We start from the raw sequence: 23,169 nt of genomic DNA, 5'->3' as shown, positions 1-23,169 counted from the left end.
ATTTTTGAAAAAAATCGGCCAAGGGGGGGGCCATGGCCCCCATGGCCCCCCCTTGTATCCGCGCCTGGGTGAGTGTAGGGGTTAGCTGGAGATGTCACCGATGCCTGAATGATATAGGAGCCTGACATACGAATACCGTTACTGAGTCCTTGGCCATCAATTTGAGCTTAGTGTAAGTAAATGTTTATTAATCAATATGTATAGGTGCTTAGCGTTTCTGTCGCAGAAATAACTCGATATCAGATGGGTCACATGCAGTTAGCTATAACAATAATGGGAAACTACTGTACCTATACCTATTATTAAAGGCGCAATAAATATTGAGCGAAAGAATGAGATACTTGATAGTCGAATATGACGAAAATAACCCTGAATAGCCACGCCTGCCTAAATACCGTCGTCTGATGCTGAAGGCTAACGGACTTGCTTTACACAACGGCAGAGCTTTAGACTCAAGGGAGGGGCATCTAGGGAAATGTCCTCACTCCTCAGCTGTTAAGTTGTCCATCTTCACCCATTCCGTCACCTCCATCACCCCGAAATGATATTTAGCAATGCTGTCGATTACCTATATGGCTTGATCATTATAACGCTAACGGCAACATGTAATTGAATAGCATTACCATTCTCTACAATACGAAAATGTCATGATAAAATGTGAACGCGTAGGATGCCAACCAATCTTCAACGAACTGCCAGTGTTATAAACAGATAACGAGGAATGGTTATCTGGAAAAAAGCTTGAGTGTCATTATTCCATCGAATGAAGCATACCAAAGCGCACATAAACAAATATCTGAAATAGCTGCGACATACTGACCCCGGCAGAGACAGACGACAGTAGCCTCCCCTGACCAATCGGAATTCCTCGGAATTCCACTCCGTCCAACTCACTGTCTCCTTCGGGGGGGAAGCGGGCTCTCTCTCTCTCCCTCTCTCTCCTCCCTGCGTGGCGGCGCTATCCTCCCCCGGCGGTCGCCGGGCCGTCGGTGGTTCACTCAATATACCCTGGTCGGTGGCGGCCGTCGACGGCGCGCGGGGCGGCACCAGTCGTCGGCCGGCAGTCCTCCGGAGCACACGTGCCATCTCCTCCGCCACACCGCCGCCATGCGTGCCGTCTGTCTACTGGGAGTGCTGCTGGTGATGGCGGCAGGAGCGTCGGGCCGCTGCCGCCGCTTCCCCGCCATCGAGACATTCGATATCGACTCGGTGAGTACCGACATTTGGTGAATAGGTACAGAACAGATGGGACCGATATTGGGTGTGGATGCATGGCTGGCATTGGATGCAGAGGTAGGCCTACGACTGACAGCGAGTGCAGAAGGCAGAAGCAGGACTGCGTCGTTTCGATTACGCAAAAATATTAGGCACATTATTTGTTTACGACGTTCCAAACATTGGTTCTCGTAGGTTTACCTCCACATGACGCCGAAACCGAGACAGGAAAGGCCGATAAGGGCTGACAACTCTGAACTCCTATTATTGAACTGATGAAGCCTGAGCCAGTGTTGATACAGGTTGAATAACAACCTAAGGCCGCTTCATTGTCTATGATTTTCGAAATTTTAATAAAAAACACCAAATGTACAAACTCGTTTGTTAGGAAACTTGTAACAAAGCACGGCCCAAATCTGCAAAGGCGAACTTGCAGCACTTGTTAGAATATGCAAATTCATTCTGGGAACTCACGGCTATCAACGATTTCGTTCTTTTCCCCTATATCACAATTTTGACTTTTCAAACGCGACTAACCGCTGCCGATGAGACCAGTCTGATGGAGGACTTCCCATCAATCAGTTGTGCGGCTCTCGAGATCGCCATGCAAGTAAACCACCGTTTATGATCACTGATCTATGTATATGTTTATGTTTATGAAGTAATCATTTCTTTATAAGTACAAAAACGTTCCTTGTTCAAAACTGCGTAGACCAGAAATTTCAAGCAAACTCACTTAGTTTTTCTTGTGCGTATAATAGCAGGCTTTTCTTCCCTATCTCTCAACGAGCAGATAACAGCGGAAACACATGGGCTTTCATCCGAAATGCTGCTCTGCTGGACAGCGCTTATTTGATTAATTTGAAAGCCAAAATGCTGCTGTGGTGGACAGTCCATACTTGAAAACAATGCAGCTCAGTCGCGCATTTAGTTGTGCGATTATCGCTCCTCGATCCTCGAGCCTCGAACCTCGTTCCTCAAAACTCACAAGTTTTGAGACTGTTCTAGTTACTTCTACCTACACTTTACAGTCTTGTTTGACTGATACTACGAATCAGTTGGCGATGACCCTAAGCTTCGGTGTTCCTGTTGTGTGCGCTGATGCAGTCACTTGGACGGACCGGTGCTAGCTTATTGTGTTTTATTGCAGTCGCCTGGCGTGAGTTACACTTGTGTGCGCTATTGTAGCTACCGAAAGGATTGGTACTATAATAGTGCTGTGCTTTGTTATAGTCACCAGTATGAGCATCTGCAATCACACTATCAGGTGTAAGTGGCATGTGTTTTGTTGCAGTTACTATGCAACACCTACCGTTGTGTCGCTGCTGCAGTTACCAGGGCCAGTGCTAGTGCTAGGTGTTATGTTGTAGTCACCAACAAGAAGCAGTTTGGACACTGTTGTGTGTGCAGCTGTAGTCAGTCGCCAATGTTGTGTTTGACGATTGTCACTATAGCGGGCGGCAGATATTTGGGGACAAAAATGATCCAGCGAACGTCTTTTTCGTCCAATAACATTGAGGTTCAATTATAAACGGTCAACACATAATTCAGCATGAACAACATTCTAACATGATGGTTTACCTACATTACCTTTTTTGTATGCGACTACAGTCGTTAATATAGTGTGCTTGACTGTTGTCACTAATGTTTACTGTTGGGTTTCATATAATGGTCCCAGCGCGCAAAAAACTGTTCAAGACAGTGATTTGTTACCTGCGTTTTAAGCGCAACGGCTGCTTCTCAGAGAAGAATCTTAGGAGAGTTAAAGGAAAAGTGCATAATCACAACCAGAATTGACTCACGGAAAGTACTCCAAAGCTTTCCGATGTAAATCTCTAGTCATCGTTGGAGAGATGGCGTTGAGTAATGGGAGGACAGAACTGCGTTCAAACGCATCTCCTGTGCCATCGCTGGAGAGCAAAAGTGACAGGGACGGACAGAAGTGATCTGTGCAGGATGGGAGAAAACGACCGACGGACAAGAGATAGAGAAAGGAAGGGAGAGAGAGAGAGAGAGAGAGAGAGAGAGAGAGAGAGAGAGAGAGAGAGAGAGAGAGAGAGAGAGAGAGAGAGAGAGAGAGAGAGAGAGAGAGAGAGAGAGAGAGAGAGAGAGGAGAGAGAGAGGGGGGAGGCGGTGAGATCCGAAAGGTGTCGAGATTCAGGAGTATCCGACGAGCACTAAGTGCTCGCCGTGACGAGAGGTTCCCGCCTCCCCCGCACGAAGCGTGACGGTTGGTTTCTCACGCTACCGGCGCCGCTGGGGGTGTGTACTATACTACGCTATCTCCAACAGAAACTGCTCAGCCGTGACGCGGAGGGACACTAATCGTAACTCGTGAGCTGCCATTAACAAAACATAGGGCTATCGGTGAATAGGCTACAACGGTTGACGAAAGAATGCCCGAAATTCGCACGCCCGAGCGAGCTTGCTGGTCCCTAACTTCCATGACCCTCTTTGTCTGCTCGTTTTTACATTTTACGTTTTCCCATTTTAGTACCTGGGCCGGTGGTACCTGCAGTACATCTACACCAACGAGGCAACAGTACCGCTGTCACAGTGCTGGAGCTGGCTCTACTTCAAGGACCGAAACGACAAGCTCAGGATCCAGACCAGCTACGTCAACAGCCTGTGAGTAGCGATAGGGAGTGAGCAGTGCAATTACAGATCGGTATTGAGCTTGAGAAAGGGCACCCAATGGCCGTTTCTTTATAAGGCGATATCTTCCAAACAGCATTGTTGCAAAAGATCAGCGACCAAAAGTCATTGGAAATCACAAAGTTTATAAACACTATGCTACGCTCAGTTCAAATAGTTACTGAGTTATCCTACCCAAAATGCGATGTCGTTGGCACGCGAATCTCCGCTCGCCCGTCCCGTGCGTCTTTCTGCCCGTACCGTCTGTCACCAAATCGATGTACTGTCACCAAATCGAGAGCTCAGCTACCCTTATCAGTCGCGGACTCACGAGATGAATGCGCGTCCGGCCCCGGACGAGGGACAATGCCTGGTGAACGCGAACAATGTTCTGAATACGGCGGCTGAGTGCCGGGGTGGCGCGTGAGGGGCTTCTCAAATACCGACTGTGTCTATGGGTTTTATCCGAACACCGACAAAGTGGCCGTGACAGAGGGAGCTATACGGTGACCCGTATCGCACAAGCTGGCACTTATTTATTGTTAGCATCGTAAGGGCAAGGCCAAAGTGAAGAGAAGTATGTATATTATATATTATATCAGTTTAGACCATCCAGTCTTTAGGCTCCAAATTAAAAGCAGTCATTTGTTCCACACGTTTGCCCCAGCTCTGCGCGTGGTCGGAAACAATAAAGAACACAACCCCAGAAACAGTCGTCGTCTAAATTTCGTTTTGTTCTCCAGCGCTCTCCTTAACCTCACCCGCGGCCGACACTGGCGGTTTCCGTGGATCACCCCCGACCCATTACCCTTTTGGGCGGCGGCCTTTGTCCTGACGCCGACCCGCTTTCCCGCCGGAAGCGAGGCGCAGAGGCTGGCGCGCGGTCACGGCCCGAGAGACCCATGCCGTGCGGCTCGGGACACAAGTGTGCTCTCCTACTCAAAAACCACCGCCGGCAGGCGCCAGTCGCGTGAGCTGCATCCCGGCCAGGCTAGAGAGTGTGCCAGAGAGCAGAAACAGTGCCGCCCTGTGTGTAAAACGCGGAGGAAAACACCGGCTTCCAGGTCAAGTGGCTGTTTTGGTATCCGGGAGGCAAACGAGATCACAGATGTTCGAACCGCGATGCAGACCAGAGCATTCCACCTCGAGTGATAAAAACCCATACCCAGCTGTTGCGAACATAAACGGTTGGAGCCTGCATGGTTTCGGATATTCAATCGAACACGTGCCCTCTTTGTGAACAAAATCAAAATTTGACACGAGCTGTAATACATAAATCAATCATTTCGATGAAAATAGTCAGCATTCGTATTTTATTTCATTTTACGTAATCGTAGAATAGGTGTTTTCAACTTTCCAATCAAACCTGGCTGTGCGCTACCGCATCGGTCTTGGGATGGCACCTCCGGAACTGCTGCCCTGCGACAAAACGCCAGACTGAATGCACGTCTCCGTTTCAGAACCAACCGAGTCACCAACTACCAGAACCGTCTCTGGATGAAGAATCCTTCGGAGCCATCCATCATGCGCTACAAGCAAAACTACTTCCTCTGTGAGTATTTAGTCACGTGAGAGGCTTGGGACTCGGAGATCAGTACAAAGCCACGTTCGTCGTTTAATCAGCAATGGCAGATAAACACGCCCAGTAGAAGTGCGGCCGTGTTTTACAAATGTAATTGTCAGATTTTCAACTAACCCTTCCGCATCACGCCTCATCATCATCTCATCCCATTACATCATCTCACCACATTAATCCATCACAATCAACACCCGGGGCCGGTATTTCCCACCGCGCCCCGCCGCGGGTCACACCCCCCGCGGGGCCCTGCCGTCGGGAGCCGGGAGGGTGCGCTGGCCGGGCTCCCCGCGGGTCGCCGCGCCGGCCGGGCCCTTTCACCGGCCGCTGCCGGTCGTGCTCCAATAAAGGCGGCGGTGATGAGCCGCCGTGGCCGGGCGGGGCGGCACGCACCGTCTACCGTGACACGGCCTCCGACCGGCGCCGGGGCGCCTCCCGCGGCTCCACTTCTCCACGGATTTTCACTTTTCGAGCTCGACAAAGAGCTCAATCGGCTTTCGGGTGGCAGGCATGACAATGAGCACTCGAACGCCTTCTGAGAGAAAGCGCCGGGGACTGTATGGCTTCATTCGTCATAGGAGTTATTCCTCACACAGAGGTCCTCCATGACGTTATAATTGGATCAACTGGTAAGATTCGGGTCACAGCCTCTGTCGTTTTCCGGTTATTGTTACCGAACGGACACAGTGTGATCGTCCAGTCAGGCAGGTAGCCACGCTGAGCTCAGAAGGCGACCGAAATAATTCACTATCAACAAAAAGCTGAGGCATGTAATCCGAGGCTTGGCCAGAGGCATCCCCAATCCAGCACACAGTTTCAAACTCTTAATGTCACATAGAACAGTGCAAATAGTAACCTCAATGACCTTACATATGTCAGGTCATTCCGCACGGGCGATTCCAGGTGCACCCGACCAGGAAGGTCGGTCACATCGAGACCAAGACTGCGGATGTGCCGTGACGCGCTTACCCGTGACACCGTCACCTCCTAACGACATCACGCCGACACCCGCATGACACGGCGTCACTCACGGGGACAGACGCCGCGTCATCTCTGAACCCATTTGTCATCGTACGCCCCACCTCGTCATCGCTCAGTCTCCATTCTAGTGGCGTGGCTGCTCACTTGTCTGATCTCTCCCTCGTTATCTCCCTGAGCACGATCATCTCACGAAGCTCTCGTTTCCGTCACAAACACCCACATTCCTTCCACGTTCTCTTGCCATGTCAGGGCGTCATAATAAAGATGGTAAGATAGATGTCTCGAAAAGCGGAGACAGAAAGTGCTAATAATAGACGGCCATCATTACATTGGCTGGAGATTTGAATCGTGAGAGGTAATGCACCCGGAAGACAATCATTTTTCAAATAACATTGCAATCACATAACGAACAGCTCATCAGACATTCATTTATCTGCATTCCAATTGTAGGCATAATGTATTTATGATGCATTTTAAATGAATGAAATGCCTTTAGGAGTTAGTCTGACCTTCATCCGGTACCCAACGGCTCCCGAAGTCATTTTTAATCAGCAGCTATCACTTGACCTGACAGATACGTGCAGGCTAGCCATTACATGCTTCAACCTAAGACCGCACCGGTCACCGCTAATATGTCCATAAAGCAGAGTTTTATGCGCTCTCAGGTGACCGAATTTCCTCCACCCTCCACATTCATCGACAACTACACACTCGTACACGAATATACAAAGGTGGGGCACAATCCCAGCCTCTCGTTCGCGCGAGTGGATTTGCATAACCGGAGCTGATGGCGACCGCCGAGGTCACGCTCTGGCTGCGTCCCGCTATACCGGCCCGTCCCGAGTGCTGTACCATTGTTCGGCGGGGCGGGCCGACGACAGAGCGCGCTAACTTGACACGCGAGCCAGCGCGGCTCCGTCTGGGGTGTCGGCGCCGCCACCCGCCGACACACATGGTAGGACGAGCGCCGACAGTCGCGACCCGGATCTGAGGCCGGTGACGGAGGAAAATTCACGCAGCGGCGAATCGGTCAAACGTGATGAGACGAGCTGGGAAGGCGTGGACAATCTCTGTCTCACGGATGATATGAACAGGCGGGATGGCGGATTCACGTCATAGACGTCATTCACGGCAGATTCGCATGACTGCCTTTGTTTCGACTCCAATGTCGCATATTGGTAGACGTTGCAGCGGTCCGAATGTTCTAATATGAGACACGAATTACCTAATGAAAAGAAGTCGAACGCCACACTATGACAAGCAGCAAGGGTAACAAAGCGATACAAGAGATCCTAACGGAGCACCTATTAAACGCACCCTGTATTTTGCCACTCTGTAACGAAATGACGTCCATCAACTTGCTCCTCCTGTCTTCATTAACATATCTTCCAGCACTTTCCGCCCGCCTCGCCCCGATTAAACATGTGAGACGTGACTGAATTGCAAGGAACACAATCGTCCGACGCTGCGTTCCAGCGGTGTTCGTACAGGTGTTTCAAAATTCAGGTCAGGGAACAAACTCCTACTCATTCTGTGGCGGTAGTAGAATTTGCCACATCATGAACCGCACCCAGATCCGCGGCGCTACCACAGTATCCAGTAGGCCAATGATGCGCAACAGAACTGAAGAAATGTGCTTATCATTCTTGCATACGGCCTCACACTATTAATTACCAATAAATAAGGACCTGTAAATTGTAATTTCGAATGCAATGATGCCTCAGCATAGCAGTGACGGAAGCGATATATCCTACCATTGAACGAACGCTATCTTGTTCGTTCAATGCAGCCCAAACCGTCGTAACCATATCTTGATTGTAACCATGTCCCATGAGATGCATACCTCAGCACATCCCACATCCATAACCACACCCTCGGGATGTCTATCTAATCACATCGTGCCCCTGTCGTCAGATAACCGGAACGAGGACTACCAGGTAATCGCCACCGACTACGCCAACTTCACCATCGAGTACCAGTGCTCGGGCAGCAACGTGCTCAACCGGAGAGGTAAGAACGCCGTCATAGGGTCGTCAACATCGCCAGTACCATAGCAAGAAAGCACTCCACCGTATAGTGAAATGGAATCAATGCAGTTGCGTTTACCCACGATAAAAAATCCAAAACTGGTAAAAATCCAATGCATAGAATGTTCAATGTTGGCGCTATTATTGTGCGCGATAACGCAGTCCTCCAGCAACTGGTGATGCTGCCCCTTGCGTCGTTGCAGTTTCCCCATCACCCAGCGCTACCGCTCCCAATGTCGTCGTGATCTCTTATCCCTAGTGTTACCCTTAATGCGTCGTTGCAGTCTCAAATACGTCCTTGCGTCGATGCAGTCATCCATTTTGGCATTACCGCAGTATGCGCATCTGCAGTCTCCACCAGTTTGGTGTTCCTGCTGTGCGCAAGACTGCCCCTTTAACATTTGGTGCTACCGCTCTGTGCGCGCCTGCAGTCTCCCACAGTTAAGTGTTACCGCCTTGTGCGAGCCTGCAGTCTCCCAGCGTTCGGTGTTATCGTCCTGTGCGCGCCTGCAGTCTCCCAGCGTTTGGTGCTACTGCTCCATGCGCGGTTACAGTCTCCGCCACTTCGGTGATTCAGCTTTCGCTCCTTCACTCAAAGTTCAAACTCACATGTCTTCCATTACATTCCATGAGACCCTTGTATGTATGTATTACATCAACAGACACTCCACACATGGTTGTGGCTATTCTGTGCCTTAAGTTAGATAGATAAAACAAAGTGTCAATGAGGTGGGAGGGATGTCACGCAACATGTACACAGCATACATACACGCACACCGCTCATGCACACACGGTCGTAAAAGCTACTGCAGTACCAGCGACTTGGCAGCGCGCTTAAAAGCAGACGGGCCCAGAGCTCGGGTCTCGATTGGTAGGCGGTTGAGAAGCGTCACAGCTCGGTAACTAAAAGATCGCTGTCCGGTCACGGTTCGGAAAGCCGGCGGCCGAAGACGCCCGTCCTGTCTAGTTGGCCGGTCACAATTGCGCGCGTCGGAAAAGCACTGGAAGAGTGAGGCCAGTTCGGACGGCTCTCCACTGACAAGTATCTTGTGAGCTGCAGTCAAGGTATACAAATCATGCATTTGCCGCGGCACCATAAAACACAACTGATTTCGCGCTCGAGAGATGTGATCAAATTTCCTAAGACCGGTCACTACACGCGCTGCAAAATTGACAACCTTGAGCATCCGAGCATCGTTCGCCGCGGATCCGTTCCCGTAAACTGAGATGCAGTAAGATACTCGCGAAAGCACCAAACTCTGAACTATTGAGAGCAGAGCCCTCTGCGGGAGGAAATGTCTCAGGTGACGGAGACCGATCAGGATGCCGATGCACTTGTGAACGATATCGGTCACGTGTGCTTCCCAAGTCAGATGTTTGTCAAAAATAACGCCGAGATTTTTAGCAGTGCGGCTCTCCTGAACGGTCTCCCCACCGATCCGTACGCTGACAGGAGGGAGGTGCCGGGTGTTCTGTCTGGTACCAAGGAGAAGGAGTTCAGTTTTGGAAGCGTTGAGTTTCAGACCATGAGCATGGAACCATGAAGACAGGGATGCAAGGATGGTCTCCATGCGTTGGATGAGGGATGGGAGATTGGATTTGACGTCGGATATTAGGATTTGGGTATCGTCAGCGTACTGGATCACATGGGCGTCCGGCGCGTGCAGACTGAGGTCATTAGCGAAGATGGTGAACAGGAGAGGACCGAGGACGGATCCCTGGAACACTCCCATGGTGTTAGGAAGGGGCTTTGAAACCACTCTACGACCGGAAGGACTGGAGATAGAGACTGACTGAGAATGACCGGAAAGGTAAGCGGAAAACCAAGTGGGATCTATGTTGTACAGTTCTAGCTTGGAAAGGAGTAGATGATGTGGGATGACATCAAAACATTTGCTAAGGTCCAGGAGACATAGGAGTGAGATATGAACATGATCCATGTTGGAAAGGATACGGTTTGTGACAGATAGTAGAGCGGTTTCAGTGGAATGACGAGGACGGAAGCCGTGCTGGGATGAGGATAGGAGGTGATTGTGAGACATGTAGGCAAGCAGCTGGCTCTGCACCACACGCTCAACAATCTTGGCCATGACAGGTACAATGGAAATAGGACGGTAATTGGAGGTCATGGCAGGATCACCGGATTTGAAAATAGGGAACACCAGGGAGTGTTTCCAGGTTTGGGGGAAGTCACAGGAGGTAAGGCATGTGTTGATAATGTGGAGAAGGATGGGACTTATGGCGTCAAAACAGAGGAGTAGGATGCGGATGCAGATGCCATCAGACCCACACGCACCGGAGCGCCTCATGGAGAACATAACCTCCCGCAAGCCGGCAAGGGTCGTGCCCGCCACCCGAAACCCACACGCACCCACGCGGGGCAGACGGCACGGGACATCAGGCGGCGGACCGAGGCCAGCCAGGCTAGCGGCTACACGTGGTCCCACACTCACAAAATGCTCGTTCATCTCGTCCGGTGTAGCGGCGGGGAGGTTGCGCGCGCCGTCCCTCTTCCCTGTCAGAATGGGTCGGATACTGCGGTACAGGGAGCCGCTCCCTCGAGTACGCAGACTCTCCTCGATACCCGCACAGCAGTCACGACGGATGGCTGACCTGACCTGCCTATCCAGATCGCGGAAGGCCGGCGATTTGCCCTCGCGACGCAACACTCCCCGCCGCTGTGCCATCAGGTCGAGGGTGGCACGGGTCACAGGTGGCGCGTTCGGGTTCCTGATAGTAATACATTTGATTGGAGCATGCTTGTCAATGATCGGAACTAAAACGGAAAGAAAATGAGACCACTTATCACACACGGGAACGGAATTAAAAACCCTAGACCAGTCAGCGAAGTTCAAGTCATGCAACAAACGCGTACGGTCGACATCCTTCAATTTGCGAGTGGGGACACGACAGGGCTTTGGACGACATCTCGTAAACTTTAAAAGTGATCGGACAAAACAATGAGGACTAAAAGCGCATCTAAAAACTCCTATTTTCTTAACACCGTCGCCCGCATTGGAAATCACAACGTCGAGCAAAGAACCTGATGAGAATGTGGGTTGTGAGACGAATTGAAACAGATGAAAAGCTTCAAGCATGTCAGCCAGGCGAGCTCGGCCGGCGTTAGTCATAGAGTCAAGCATATTGCAATTGAGGTCACCCATGATAAAAACAGGTCCCTCGTATTGCAATAAAACACGTTGGTACTGAGTTTCAAGTGCACCAATGTCCGCGCTGAGTGCCGCCGCGGTCCGGCGTGGAGGCCGGTACACGGCGGCCAGGGTAAACGGTGGACCGACAGGCGGCCTCACCCGAAGCCAGAGGCTCTCCAGCTGACAGGCGGCACACTCCGGCTCCGGCTGGGCGACAACGGAGCAGCTGTAGTTGTCGCGACACAGGATAGCCACCCCGCCAAAGCCAGAGCCGCCAGGCCGGTCCGCGCGGTGGAGCGTGAACCCAGGGAAGGTCACGAGCCGTGTCGGGGTGGAGCGCTTCAGCCACGTTCCGATCAGACCCTTGGATGATCGGACTCTATTACAGGACGTGCCGGTGCTTTATGAATGAATCCTTTTACGTAACGCCTCTTTCCGAATACCTGAGCTGCCTTCAGCCCCACGGCACACATTTCCGGACCACCACTCCGACTAGCCCAACTAGCGTTGTTTGGGTACGGAAAGCAGGACGCCGTCAGTCACAACGACCACAAACGGACACACCGTGACGGCCCGTGACGCGTGACGCCGGCTCCGTGACGACCGCCGGCTGATATGCGTCAATTCCCGTCCTAATGTTCACTGGGAACTGGACAATAGCGGCGAGTAGCTAGAAAACGCGGCGGCGTCAGGACACGCTCGGGTGTCACTGGGACGCGTTTGTATATCAATATAGCACAGTGACCCACCTGGCCGAGCGGCCTGCCGTCGTGGGAGCGACGACATTGTATAACGCCCCCAGGGCGTGTAACCGATGAGCTTCGTGGAAACCACGGGAAGTGACGTACCAGTTCACAACCCAGCGGACCGGAACACGTAGTAGCAAAACGGAACTTTGTGGCGGCAAGAGGTTCTCATGCATTATACAACGAACGTGAAGACAACCTCATTCACCCTCGCTCGGGAGGATAAACCATTCTCAAAGCCCCTCCAATAATACATAACACTCCTCCCCGCCCTCCCTCTCTCCGACAGAGGCCGTCTGGCTGATGACCCGGGAGCAGTATCCGCACCCGTTCGTACTGGAGCGCGCCTTCGCGGCCATGATTCAGCTGCGACTCAACGATGTGGACATGGAGCGGGCCTACCAGAGCTGCACCGTCAGGGTAGGTGTCGCAGCGAGCGGCCTCCTTCCTACATCGAGTGTCCGGAGTGGAGGGACGGCGGCAGTGCCGAGTCACCCACTGTTCGGCTGGAATCTAGCGCGGGTGGAGGGAAGGTGAAGATGGGGAGTGGACGGGATGCTTTTCTGACAGGGCGTCACCGAACGGTGAAACGCTGTCAGCTCTAATGCCACTTTCTAGCGCTATTGTGGAGTTGAAGTTATTTGACACCCGGGAATCAGGTGTTGTATGGGACCATTAGCACTGCGCAGAAAGCGCTCAGAGATTCCTAAAAGCACATTGTCTAGCATGCGCATCACCGATAACAGCCTGTTCGTGTTCACTAACATCGTTGCTCGGTGTTCGCGTTCACAGGAGACCAATCGGAGGAGCGACGCGCCACGGACGTTCGCTGATTGGCTGACGGGCGGAATGACATCACGGATCCAGCGGCGTGTTCAGGGCAAGACTCTGAGCGGGTTCATCAACTGGCTCGGTCTCTGAGATCGAACCGACCCCAGCAGGAAGCCTGAGAGCGGTCGTCGGAAACAGTACTGAGGTGGCTCAACGTAGCGAGAGGCTATTCAGCAGCTCTGGGGTGTTCAAAGTGAAGGACTGAGGTGGATTGGACACTCTCTCGCTGATAGTGGCGGAGTATTAGCCGCTGAGACGGCCCGGGGCGAGGCGTGTCGCCCGATCACCAGTGTATTGTTATTGTTATTGAGCGATGTGTTGTGAGAGCGCGATCTGTTAGTGTGTGGCTTCTTCCTTACAGTTGAAGGTACGGCCAAATCGCATCACTACGAACATTCATTACAAATGGAACTATAGGGAACCCAGCTAGCTGATCAGTCTCTATCACTGTCCAGAATAGAGAGCCCTCTTCGATGAAACACGCTACGCAAAACAGCAGCGCGACCCTTTGCAAAACATTCTAATTTCTAATACAATTCACACCTGACGGAACCCCACAGTAAGATCAACATCCAACACAAAATAGGCAGTCGGCATTGGTACCTGACAATCCTCATTATGACTCCCAGTTCCCCCGACGAAAGCCGAGAGAACCAGCCACCGAACCCTTCTGCTCCCAGCGCGCCAGGAAAGACAGACAGTCCGTAACGCCTCTAACAGGTCCCGTTCCGTCCAAACACGCGAGCCGTCCGGGTAGAGGTGTTTCACCTCCATCCATGTCGAGACGATCAACGAAAAAAGCTTGCAGAGAGCAGGCATCGCTCGCAGCGGAACAATCTCGTGAGAACGGGCGGAAGAGGCGCACAGTAAAGAAACGGGCGCTCATACCGTGTGGCCGATCGCGTGTAAGGACTGATGTATGAGTGATTGGGATAATTTGTACCTGTTGTGAACCCTGCATTGTTACGGTCGTTAGAATAACTGTATTAATAATTGTTACTTTGTTAAGTTTGCTGTTGCTGATGTTGTTAAGTGGCTTTTTATCAAGCCAAAACAGTTTTGTTGTCGAGTAGGATTTACGTTGTTGACTAGTTTTAAGGAGTTTTCGCGGCGGCTTTAGGCACGACAGTGAATCGATCCATTTGAGCTCCTCAGTGTTTACGCATCATCACACCGACTCCGTTATGCGAGGTACAATGAAGGAACCGGAAAGGTATTAACATTCAGGTCTGTATTAGTCTGCTAATAAACATCGCTCCCCCAGTGTGCGCTGCCCAGTTCCGGATTCCCATTCCCGACTGTTGTAATATACGTGCTATGATCAATTCGGTCTTTGCAACATCGGGCTGATGCTTCCACCATTTATCGCAGTAAAATAAGATTCATGACATTTTTTCGAACATGAGATAGCATACGGTGCCTGATGACTTTGGTTTCAAGTTCGTAGCATCCTTTTTACGTTTGAAATTTATGTTAAGCCAAAATACATATAAAAAACTTCGTTCGAAACCGACATCTTAACGATTTGACTAAACGATAGCAACGGAAATATTAATTTCTGTTAGTTCAGGTGGATAGCCGGTATGGCTCCCAAATGAATTTCCTAGAGTCTAGCACCCACTAGAAGCACCTCAATCACGCGTGGATAGTCTTAGAAAAGCTCGTCTTCCAACTGGCAGGCACCGTATCGACCTGGCTGTTAGAAGTCAGAGGCCGGTGTCTAACTCTACCGCATAGCGGTATGCCGGAGTCCAACGTTGTTGATACCAATAATTCACTCACATTATTACCCTACCGTCGCTGCAAATTCTAAGTAAACATGAAGATGAAAAATATTGGGTAAGGACTAAGGAGGATGCATACTTTCAATACCAATTTTAATACGAAACATATTTATTTTAGTTCACGTACGACACATGAGTGAAATGTTTGAAAGCATGGAGACGATTTCGTTGATATTTGAAGGGCAATAGAATTAGAGACTCTGAAAACAGTGCACAAAACATACTAGAAAGTCAAAATATGCTTCACGTCTATCCCAGTAAGCTCAGCAATAGAATAAAATATTTCGATTCTTTCTTAACGTAACATAAAACAACGGACTAAAGGACATCACACAACTAATCGGTTTCGTACAAATGTTTCCGACCTGAGCTTCAGACCTTAACATTTGCCCTGCTCACTGGCACCTCTCAGACTTCTCAGAGTGAACCAGGACCGGCCATTGGGGTCGGGGCCGTGGAGGTATATGAAATAGGGGTATTCTTCTCCCGGCGCGCACCTCACCAAGGAAGCGGCTCGCCCAAGTTGTCCATGTAGGTGGACGTATGCTCGGGACCCAGTTTGGACAGGGTGCTGACGATACGGCGCGCGCTCTCCTCCGGCGATATCTTGCCGTTGGGCCCGCCCATGCGCGTCTGTACCCAGCCGGGGTCGACGCTGACCACCAGGATACGCTCGGGTCGCAGGTCGATCCCCAGTGAGCGCGTTACTGCGTTCTGCGCCGCCTGGCGGACGGAACACCAATCACACCGCTAGCAGCTACAACTACGCGGGCAGGCGAATGCGGATGAAACTAGCGGCAAGCTAAGAAACTAGCCTTGTACATTGTCACCAGTGTGTAGATCATTATCAAGTTTGTCTACTTACCAGATCGTTTCCATTACGTCCAATCTGTTCACATCGCGTCGATTAAGATTTGAGACTAGCTTCCAGAAAAATGCATGAATGCGAAAACATTTCTCAATACTATAGCACTGAACATGAGGCCATGCATTGAAAAAAACGAGTCTTATAAAAACCCGACAGCGCCCACACCCTCTCCCCCTGAGCAGCTCACCTTGCTGGCGCGGTAGGCGTAGAACTTGCCCATGCCATTGTCGGCGATCGACCCCATCCTGGAGTTGATGTTGACCACCGCGGCGCGCTTCCAGCACATGATCTCCCCGCTCAGGTCCGGGTTGGCGTGTGACCCCGCCCGCAGCAGCGGCAGGAACGCCTGATGGGGTCGGGGAGGTCAGATGCGCGCACGCCACGGGAGATTGGATGCAGGTGGATGCCAAAAAGTCATTAAGAGTCATTGTCTTTAGGCCACAAAAGCAGTGCCAGGCCCTTTTTCCTCGCGCTTATTGCATACCGATACGCATAAAACAATCATCGGTTTCCTAAGAAAGCTTCCAAAAGACAAAACTGGAGCAGTATCTAACTACAAGCATGATTTAATTTAACATCGCCCGTAAACCATGACCAGTAGCTGCAGCTGAGTTACATTCACTAACCTTTGTGAGCATGATTGGCGCGATGCAGTTGACGTCATACATGTGCCTCATCTGTTCCGAGGTGAGCTCGTGCAGCGGCTGGTTGTTGGCAAAGCCGGCATTGTTGATGAGCAAGTTCAGGCCGTCACCCTTGACCACCTGTTCCACCTGTTTTACCAGGCGCGGGTAGCTCGCCTCGTCGGTCACATCTGTGGTAAGGAATACGGGACGTCAGGTCAGGTGGTAGGGGGTAGAGTACGTACGTCAGGTCCGGTCAAACGTCACCATCGTGCCCACAATCCATCGAGAGACGCTTCAGTATAAGTTCGATGTTTTCACCTACCATAAAGGCGTGAATATCGGTGTCGTGCGGTGAGAAGCTAAAAGAAACGTTTTCTTCAGAATATATAGAAAACGTCATGACTTTTTGTCATTCATATTGACACAGGGTGAACAAGTTGTGACCAGTCATAAGGATCACAAAAAGAAATGCACTGGTTAATAGTTATTGTCTTGAGACACTATGGCACTTCATTTGGGCTCTACCATTCATGAAACAGAGTTGATGGTACCCAATTTTTTTTCTGTGATACTTAGCTTACATTGCATCAAAAATAGTTAGTTTTTAGCATACTTGATCTTAAATGCCAAATTGACCTTTTGGCACTAATTTTCAGGCACCTACTGTCAGGTTCCTGACCCATGATGCCATGTGTGAACTTCTGCACAGTTCAATATGTTGCACCTTTGGATTAATCCAAAGGTGCAACATATTGAACTGTGCAGAACAATTGTTCTCATCTCATGGTACCTACCAGATACCTAAAGCAGAAAAAAAGAAATTTGATGGTACAAGCAAACTCAATAGCCCTCGCCCCTCACAATATGCATACTTCAGTTTTTTTCCAACTGAGGCCATACAAGTTCTGAGTCTCTACAGGATGGGCATGAGCCTCATAGTGGCACTAGAGGGCATCGCTTCAAAATCCATGTAACACGAGCGGTCTCAGATGTGCGCAAGCGATGTTTTTCACACAGAAGCGTAGCCCTCTGGAACGGACTGCCTGATAATGTAGTAGCCGCAGGAAGCCTGAGCACCTTCAAAACTGCATTGTCTCGAGCGATACATGATGACCTGTACAAGTTTGCTGAGTGAGTTCCAACTCACTCAACTCACTTCAACGACTTGTTAAAAGCATTTATTATCAGGAAATCAGTGATTGTTCTACACAGACATGTTACCAGTGGACACATCAAATCCAGTTAAACCACAGCGACAGACGACGGGCAATGTTTGTTGGTGAACTGGCGTGTCCTTTGATCATGGGTTCCCATCATGTCTACTACCATATCCTTATGGCTGCTAGGCAAGGAGAACCCTACCAGGTGAGAGAACCAGGTGAGAGCAAGGCATGAGGCTATATGGATGCTTGTCAAATCTTGCGTAACAAGTGACAATACCACAGAGTTCATTTGAGAACATTAAATCAATTTTTTTATCAATGACTACCTACCAAACTGCATAAGGGAGTAGAAATGACATCATTTCTGAAGTGTTTTTGATGTGAGTAGAGTATGGAGTAGACAGTGGTATGGAGTAGAAATGAATCAAGGAAAGGTATCATTTACCTCAGAATGAGCTGCAGATTCAAATGAACTACTAATACATGTGTGGAAACCAAAGCACTGACATTGACCAACTTGGATCTGGCCTTGCCCTGGGTTGAACATTGAATGCAAATGTCCAAACAAATCAAATAGCCCTATTTACCAATCTGATCTACCATCATAGGTACTGACCAAGCTCTAAGATATGGAGGTTGTCATGTTTTTCCTTGATGTCATCAAGATCCTGTAAAGAAAAAGAAAGAAATGCACCATCAACAGACAACAAAACATAGGTAGATTAAAGCAAATTTAGTTAGATAGTCCCCACTGTTCACCTGTTACATCAAATTCATTTAACTTCAAACTGGACTGAGTTCAACACAATATCCAAACTTTCTCGTAACCATGGATGAAGTCATAACATTGCCCGATTTTTGGTGATATTTCTACTACAAGTTCTACTGGATAGTTGATTTTCTGACTCATACAGAATTAGTGGGGCATAATCCCTCCTAAATAAAGCATCTGGGAAGTCCCTATTAATGAAAAATATGAAAACAATTTATAAAAAGTCTCACCTTACAATCACCGGTATTTCTGCAAGTGGCAAATACATGCTTGGCTTGATCAGTTCCAGATTGAGATACCAGGCGTCTCGTTAGCTCCAAGCCAATACCACGATTGGCTCCAGTCACTAAGACCGAGAATGCCATTTAAATATATAATTTAACTTATTTGCTTTGAAATTCAACAGGACCTCTCCCGTCCACTTCCTTTCGCCGCCACGTAATTGAGATGACTGTGGATATTAGCTGGTAAAAATAAAAGTGCATAACTCTCTGTTCATATACAGTTCGCTATTCCTGCTGACCTCATATTTTCGACATCTGTCAACCTTCAAGAGCAGCCTCTATTGCAGCTTCTAATAGTAATGGCATCTGTTTTTGAACAGAAGTATTTCAATTCGTATTTGACCTTGGAGGCAGGATAATTTTTATTTACCCTACGGATTGTTGGCCTCTTGGCCACAAACAAATAAAAATTGAAAAAGAGAATCAGTGTTGTTAGGGATACTGTTGGGGCATTCATTTCAGCGGATACATTTTTGGTATCCATGCTTGATGGTTTTGCAGTAAGTCAAAGTAGCAAAACAATGCTGTAGGCAAGGCTGTAGGTAATAAGAACAGTAGGTACAGTGGCAAAGCATACCAATACACCTACGTCAATCGCTGACGCTGTTTTCAAGTTATTTCAATTTTCATTTTGATTTGTGATGCAATCATTCATCATTCCAATGTTTCTGTCTTGTTTCGTTGTTTTATGTTTTGTCATATGTACTGACCAGGACAATGTGTGCTTTGCACTCAGTGCATGCTTGATGCATAAGCGCAAGGCAAAGGCGAATTTGCTGAGGGCTTTTGCATCATGCATTGTGCAATGCCTTGCTGTGTGCTGTCTGTGTTCACTGATGTAGTGTTGGACCTGCCTGCTGGTCCCAAGAATAATGTTTGCACAGTGCCACGTTACAGCCTCAGCATGGAACTTGGGTGGCACAACAAAGACTTAGCATGAAAAATGGCAGTATCTGCTTTTTTCTTTAACAGAGCCCTTTTTTGTTTCAGGTAACCTGAATGGGTGCTGGTTATACCCTAACAAAATGAATGCCCGCACACAAGTCTTTGAATTTGTAAGTTTGCATATTTGTGTCTGAAACCATAGTGTACCTAATGGTAATGTCTCAGAATGATGCAGGAGAACAATTCTCCTAAACTTTCTCAAGCTATTTCTTCCTGTGGCTGCTATGGCCCATTCACTTTCCTTCCCCCTTTATATTACTCAAAATAGCCATAAGTATTTCCTGACTTATCACCAACGGATTCTAATATCACATTGTTTATATTGATAAATATTACTAGAATGTGGAGCAATGTTCCATTTTTGAAACATTTATCTTTTTCCTTTTTCCATTCCATGCTGTTTACCCTGTAAGATTCTGCCTCAGCTGACAGCCGGTCATTGCCTTACAGTCATGCGAGGCATGCATGGTGAGTGACATCGTGGGCAGCGTGTTCAGCACAGTGCTGTTCCACCGGACGCTGGGCAAGTTCAGCTGCCACAAGCACAACCTGTACTCGCTCGGCTCAGTCGGCTTCCAGGATGTTGACCTGCCTGTTCTGGAGGTCACCCATGTGAGTCGTATATAAAAGATGCCTACCTACCTACATAAGTTGCATGTAAGTATCTACTTTCATTGATTGCCAAAATAGCTGTCTGAAACATGAATCAGCTACCTACTATTGAGGTGTAATTTATTTACTTGTAAGGACAGCCTAAAATTATCATGACAATTCATGTTCAGTCCCCTTTTCACTCTTCTGTTTGGATTAACCTTGCATCATCATCATCAGTTGAATCCCTAGCTGCCTGAATAAGCTGTACCAGACCAGGGTTCTCCTCAGTCCATCCCGTCGTAACGCCCGTCGCCGGACCGCAGGTGCGCTGCTCCTCACCGAGCATGCAGCGCGTGCTGGAGCAGGAGGTGTCCCAGTTCAGCAGCATGATGGCGGCCGCCGAGCGGCCCCACCAGGGCCAGATCTCGCTCGAGTTCTACCAGAAGAAGAAGGCCAAGTGGCCGTTCGCCACCGAGTGCATGCCATGGGAGGTGTGGACGCTGCGCATGGAGACGGTCGATCTGGAGAACGAAAGAGGTCAGTTCCGTTGTTGTAGCGAGCATTTTAGCAAGTGTCGTAATTAGACCGCTCGTGTCTGTGGATAGTGGGCTGCATATAACAAAGGCTGGAATACCTATATTTTACCAATATAATACCAATAGGATCCAACAAACGACTCGGGAGCAAGCTGCAGCTGTTCTATGGGACACATTACCATTTACCATCATGCACTCTTAGCGTCATTCAAGCTTGGTAAAACATCGACCTTCCTTCATTGCGTTGAACAATATGTAGCTTGGTAGAACATCGACTTTTCTTTCAGTGCGTCGATAAATCTGAAAGCTGACTTTCCCGTGTTATGTCCCGTGTTTGTCAGGAGTGGGCCGCTTGCTGTTTCGTTTGTTCTTATCGAGAAAAACAGCGATAGAGGGGACAAATAGGACGCTTTGTCACTTGCCATTGTGGGCCCTTATCTGCGACGGCATGCTGACTAAGCATGTTTGAACGGAATGTTTGAAGTGCAAAGTTGAACTTGAACCAGGGTTTGAAGTAAGCTTAGCGTATTTTTGTCTTAATATCTCATCCTGTTGCAGCGGCAAAATCTCCGTGTATTTATTTACGCTATCTCGCGAGCTTATATCTGCGAGGCGCGTTTAACAACCACGTTGGTATGGTTTGGTACAGGTTTCGAAACGCCGAGTTTGTTTGCATTGATATTCGGAAGATGCTCTGTCGATATACGACGCTGATTGTAGAGTTTAGCCGATGTCTGCTCATGCTGTGTGACGTAAAGTAAAAATGCGTGTAATGCACGGCATCGTAAAGTGAATCGTTTCACTGTTGTGTCATGTTTGTTGGTGTACTTCTAACAGCGGTAAATCTTTTATGTCCATTGATTTCTTTTCTCCATTGTAAAGACTTGCAAATTGCATTATACCGAAGACCGAAGTCAAGTTTTCGGCAATGGTCTGAGTAAAATGTACGCATGGAGCGGGGAACGTGCAATGACACTGTCCGACTTATGTCATGCTGGGTGTGAAGCGCTCCGACAATAGCGTCTGACCCTCATCCCCTCTCCCTCCTCCACAGAGCGGAAGGTGTTCCGGGAGAAGGTGGTGGACGTACTGACGGAGAAGCTGCGCCACGTGGTGCAGGCCATGAACCGGCAGCAGTACCTGCCGCACACGCCGCCGCAGGCCGAGCTCGACCTCGTCTTCGATACCTCCTTCCCGGACGTACAGCCCTACCTCTTCAAGGTCTGTGCCGGCGGCTCTCCGGGGCTGCGAGGTCGTATTTTTGGTCTATGGAAGGAACATGAATATTGGGGGATTACCAACAATATGAGGTTATATGAAGTTTTATTGAAATTCAATGATTGGCTTTAATTTGCCGTGATAGCTCAAACTCAAACGCGGGTGTTCTGGGATGCCGACGAATTCCGTTGTGTGCTACATCTGCATGGAAATTACGAACTTGTTTTTCGTTAAAAATTGCTCTTGCCTCCCGTCTAGCATTTGTATATGTCCTGCTTGTTTGGTATTCGCTGCAACACCGGTCGATACATAAGTCGCATATACATGTATATGCGACTTTGCCTTCTACGATGTTATGACACGTCAGCACCTCGCATTACCAATGCTTGGTTTGGACCTGAGCCCGACCTTTGCGACCAGCGAGGCGCAATTTCATCATAGCGTTGAAGGATTCAACATGGGTTTATTTATAGGATGGCTACCGTGCCGAGCTGTTGCGTTACACTGTTTTGCTTTTATTACGGCAATGTGGCTGCGACAACCGCCATCAACGTTCAGCATAAAAATATGCATTTGTTTTCTTTCGTTTTACCGGCTTGGAGTGGTTTAGTGTACCGGGCCCTCCGTATTGTGGCCTATCCCACCCGGCTAGCAGCATAATATCACGGTAACTATAAGTAGGTACATAATACGATCACATTTTTAACCATAATAATGTCTTATATGCCGCAAAGCTCCGTTTCCTGATCTCACCGTGCGTTTTTCTGTCCGCAGGTTGACTACCAGACGAGCGGCGTCACCAACCCCTCGGTGGGCACCGCCGTCAAGAAGCTGCTCAAGGACACACTGGCCATGTGACCCGACGGCCGCCTAGGAACCGATCCACAGACAGACGGACGGGCCATAACGGCGACCGTGCTTAGGTCGGACCGGGCCGGCGCAGACAGAGGCCGCGATGGGCCGCTACAGAGCGGATACTGCCGACAGAAACACACCGAGAAAGAGACCGAGGGGTTCAGGAGCTGATCTCCGCGGCGAGGACCGCTCGCAGCTTTAGCGGCCGGCCGGTAATGGACTGCCGGCCGCCGCACGCCCCCGCCCCACGAGTATTTATTCGGTACCACTAGAGACGGGTGCCACTGCAACTCGCCGCGTGCCGGCAACGACAGAGTATGTGTGCGAGTGCATAGGCTTTGCAATACATTTTTATTTATACT

General features: G+C 49.4%; 3 protein-coding genes across 4 annotated transcripts; 2 read left to right on the top strand and 1 right to left on the bottom strand.

Moving 5' to 3' along the window:
- Nucleotides 1–1,054: 1,054 nt before the first annotated feature.
- On the top strand, nt 1,055–14,487 carry LOC122366223 (apolipoprotein D-like). The gene is made up of 6 exons (XM_043338207.1): nt 1,055–1,209; nt 3,710–3,843; nt 5,310–5,401; nt 8,321–8,416; nt 12,621–12,751; nt 13,124–14,487. The coding sequence occupies exons 1-6, from the start codon at nt 1,108–1,110 to the stop codon at nt 13,250–13,252; spliced, it is 684 nt and encodes a 227-aa protein (XP_043194142.1). The 5' UTR covers nt 1,055–1,107; the 3' UTR covers nt 13,253–14,487.
- Nucleotides 14,488–15,037: 550 nt separating this feature from the next.
- Nucleotides 15,038–18,809, bottom strand: LOC122366221 (C-factor-like). Its single transcript, XM_043338204.1, has 5 exons — nt 18,606–18,809; nt 18,220–18,271; nt 16,441–16,628; nt 16,002–16,160; nt 15,038–15,669 (listed from the first exon to the last, which is right to left on the bottom strand). Exons 1-5 carry the CDS (start codon nt 18,738–18,740, stop codon nt 15,445–15,447), a joined length of 759 nt encoding a protein of 252 aa, XP_043194139.1. The 5' UTR covers nt 18,741–18,809; the 3' UTR covers nt 15,038–15,444.
- Nucleotides 18,798–23,169, top strand: LOC122366222 (autophagy-related protein 101-like). 2 transcript variants are annotated; one of them, XM_043338205.1, is made up of 6 exons: nt 18,798–18,955; nt 19,650–19,714; nt 20,055–20,216; nt 20,522–20,735; nt 21,789–21,955; nt 22,727–23,169. In XM_043338205.1, the coding sequence occupies exons 2-6, from the start codon at nt 19,685–19,687 to the stop codon at nt 22,808–22,810; spliced, it is 657 nt and encodes a 218-aa protein (XP_043194140.1). In that variant the 5' UTR covers nt 18,798–18,955; nt 19,650–19,684; the 3' UTR covers nt 22,811–23,169. The 2 variants fall into 2 exon arrangements, with proteins under 2 accessions (XP_043194140.1, XP_043194141.1); XM_043338206.1 differs by lacking the exon at nt 18,798–18,955 and adding an exon at nt 18,982–19,159.

This window comes from Amphibalanus amphitrite, unplaced genomic scaffold (assembly GCF_019059575.1).
Source record: "Amphibalanus amphitrite isolate SeventyFive unplaced genomic scaffold, NRLGWU_Aamphi_draft 000791F_arrow, whole genome shotgun sequence".
In the NCBI taxonomy this organism is placed as follows: domain Eukaryota; kingdom Metazoa; phylum Arthropoda; class Thecostraca; order Balanomorpha; family Balanidae; genus Amphibalanus; species Amphibalanus amphitrite.
This window is presented reverse-complemented; position numbering and strand designations above follow the sequence as displayed.

Bases quoted from the DNA above. Each gene is read 5' to 3' on its own strand.
- LOC122366223 (XM_043338207.1), top strand. From the start codon at position 1,108: ATGCGTGCCGTCTGTCTACTGGGAGTGCTGCTGGTGATGGCGGCAGGA. The intron at 5,402-8,320 runs GTGAGTATTTAG...CCCTGTCGTCAG, and splicing joins CAAGCAAAACTACTTCCTCT to ATAACCGGAACGAGGACTAC. The intron at 12,752-13,123 runs GTAGGTGTCGCA...TCGCGTTCACAG, and splicing joins ACCAGAGCTGCACCGTCAGG to GAGACCAATCGGAGGAGCGA.
- LOC122366221 (XM_043338204.1), bottom strand. From the start codon at position 18,740: ATGGCATTCTCGGTCTTAGTGACTGGAGCCAATCGTGGTATTGGCTTG. The intron at 18,272-18,605 runs GTGAGACTTTTT...TTTTCTTTACAG, and splicing joins GAAATACCGGTGATTGTAAG to GATCTTGATGACATCAAGGA. The intron at 16,161-16,440 runs GTTAGTGAATGT...CGACCCCATCAG, and splicing joins CGCCAATCATGCTCACAAAG to GCGTTCCTGCCGCTGCTGCG.
- LOC122366222 (XM_043338205.1), top strand. From the start codon at position 19,685: ATGAATGCCCGCACACAAGTCTTTGAATTT. The intron at 20,736-21,788 runs GTCAGTTCCGTT...CCTCCTCCACAG, and splicing joins CGATCTGGAGAACGAAAGAG to AGCGGAAGGTGTTCCGGGAG. The intron at 21,956-22,726 runs GTCTGTGCCGGC...TTCTGTCCGCAG, and splicing joins TACAGCCCTACCTCTTCAAG to GTTGACTACCAGACGAGCGG.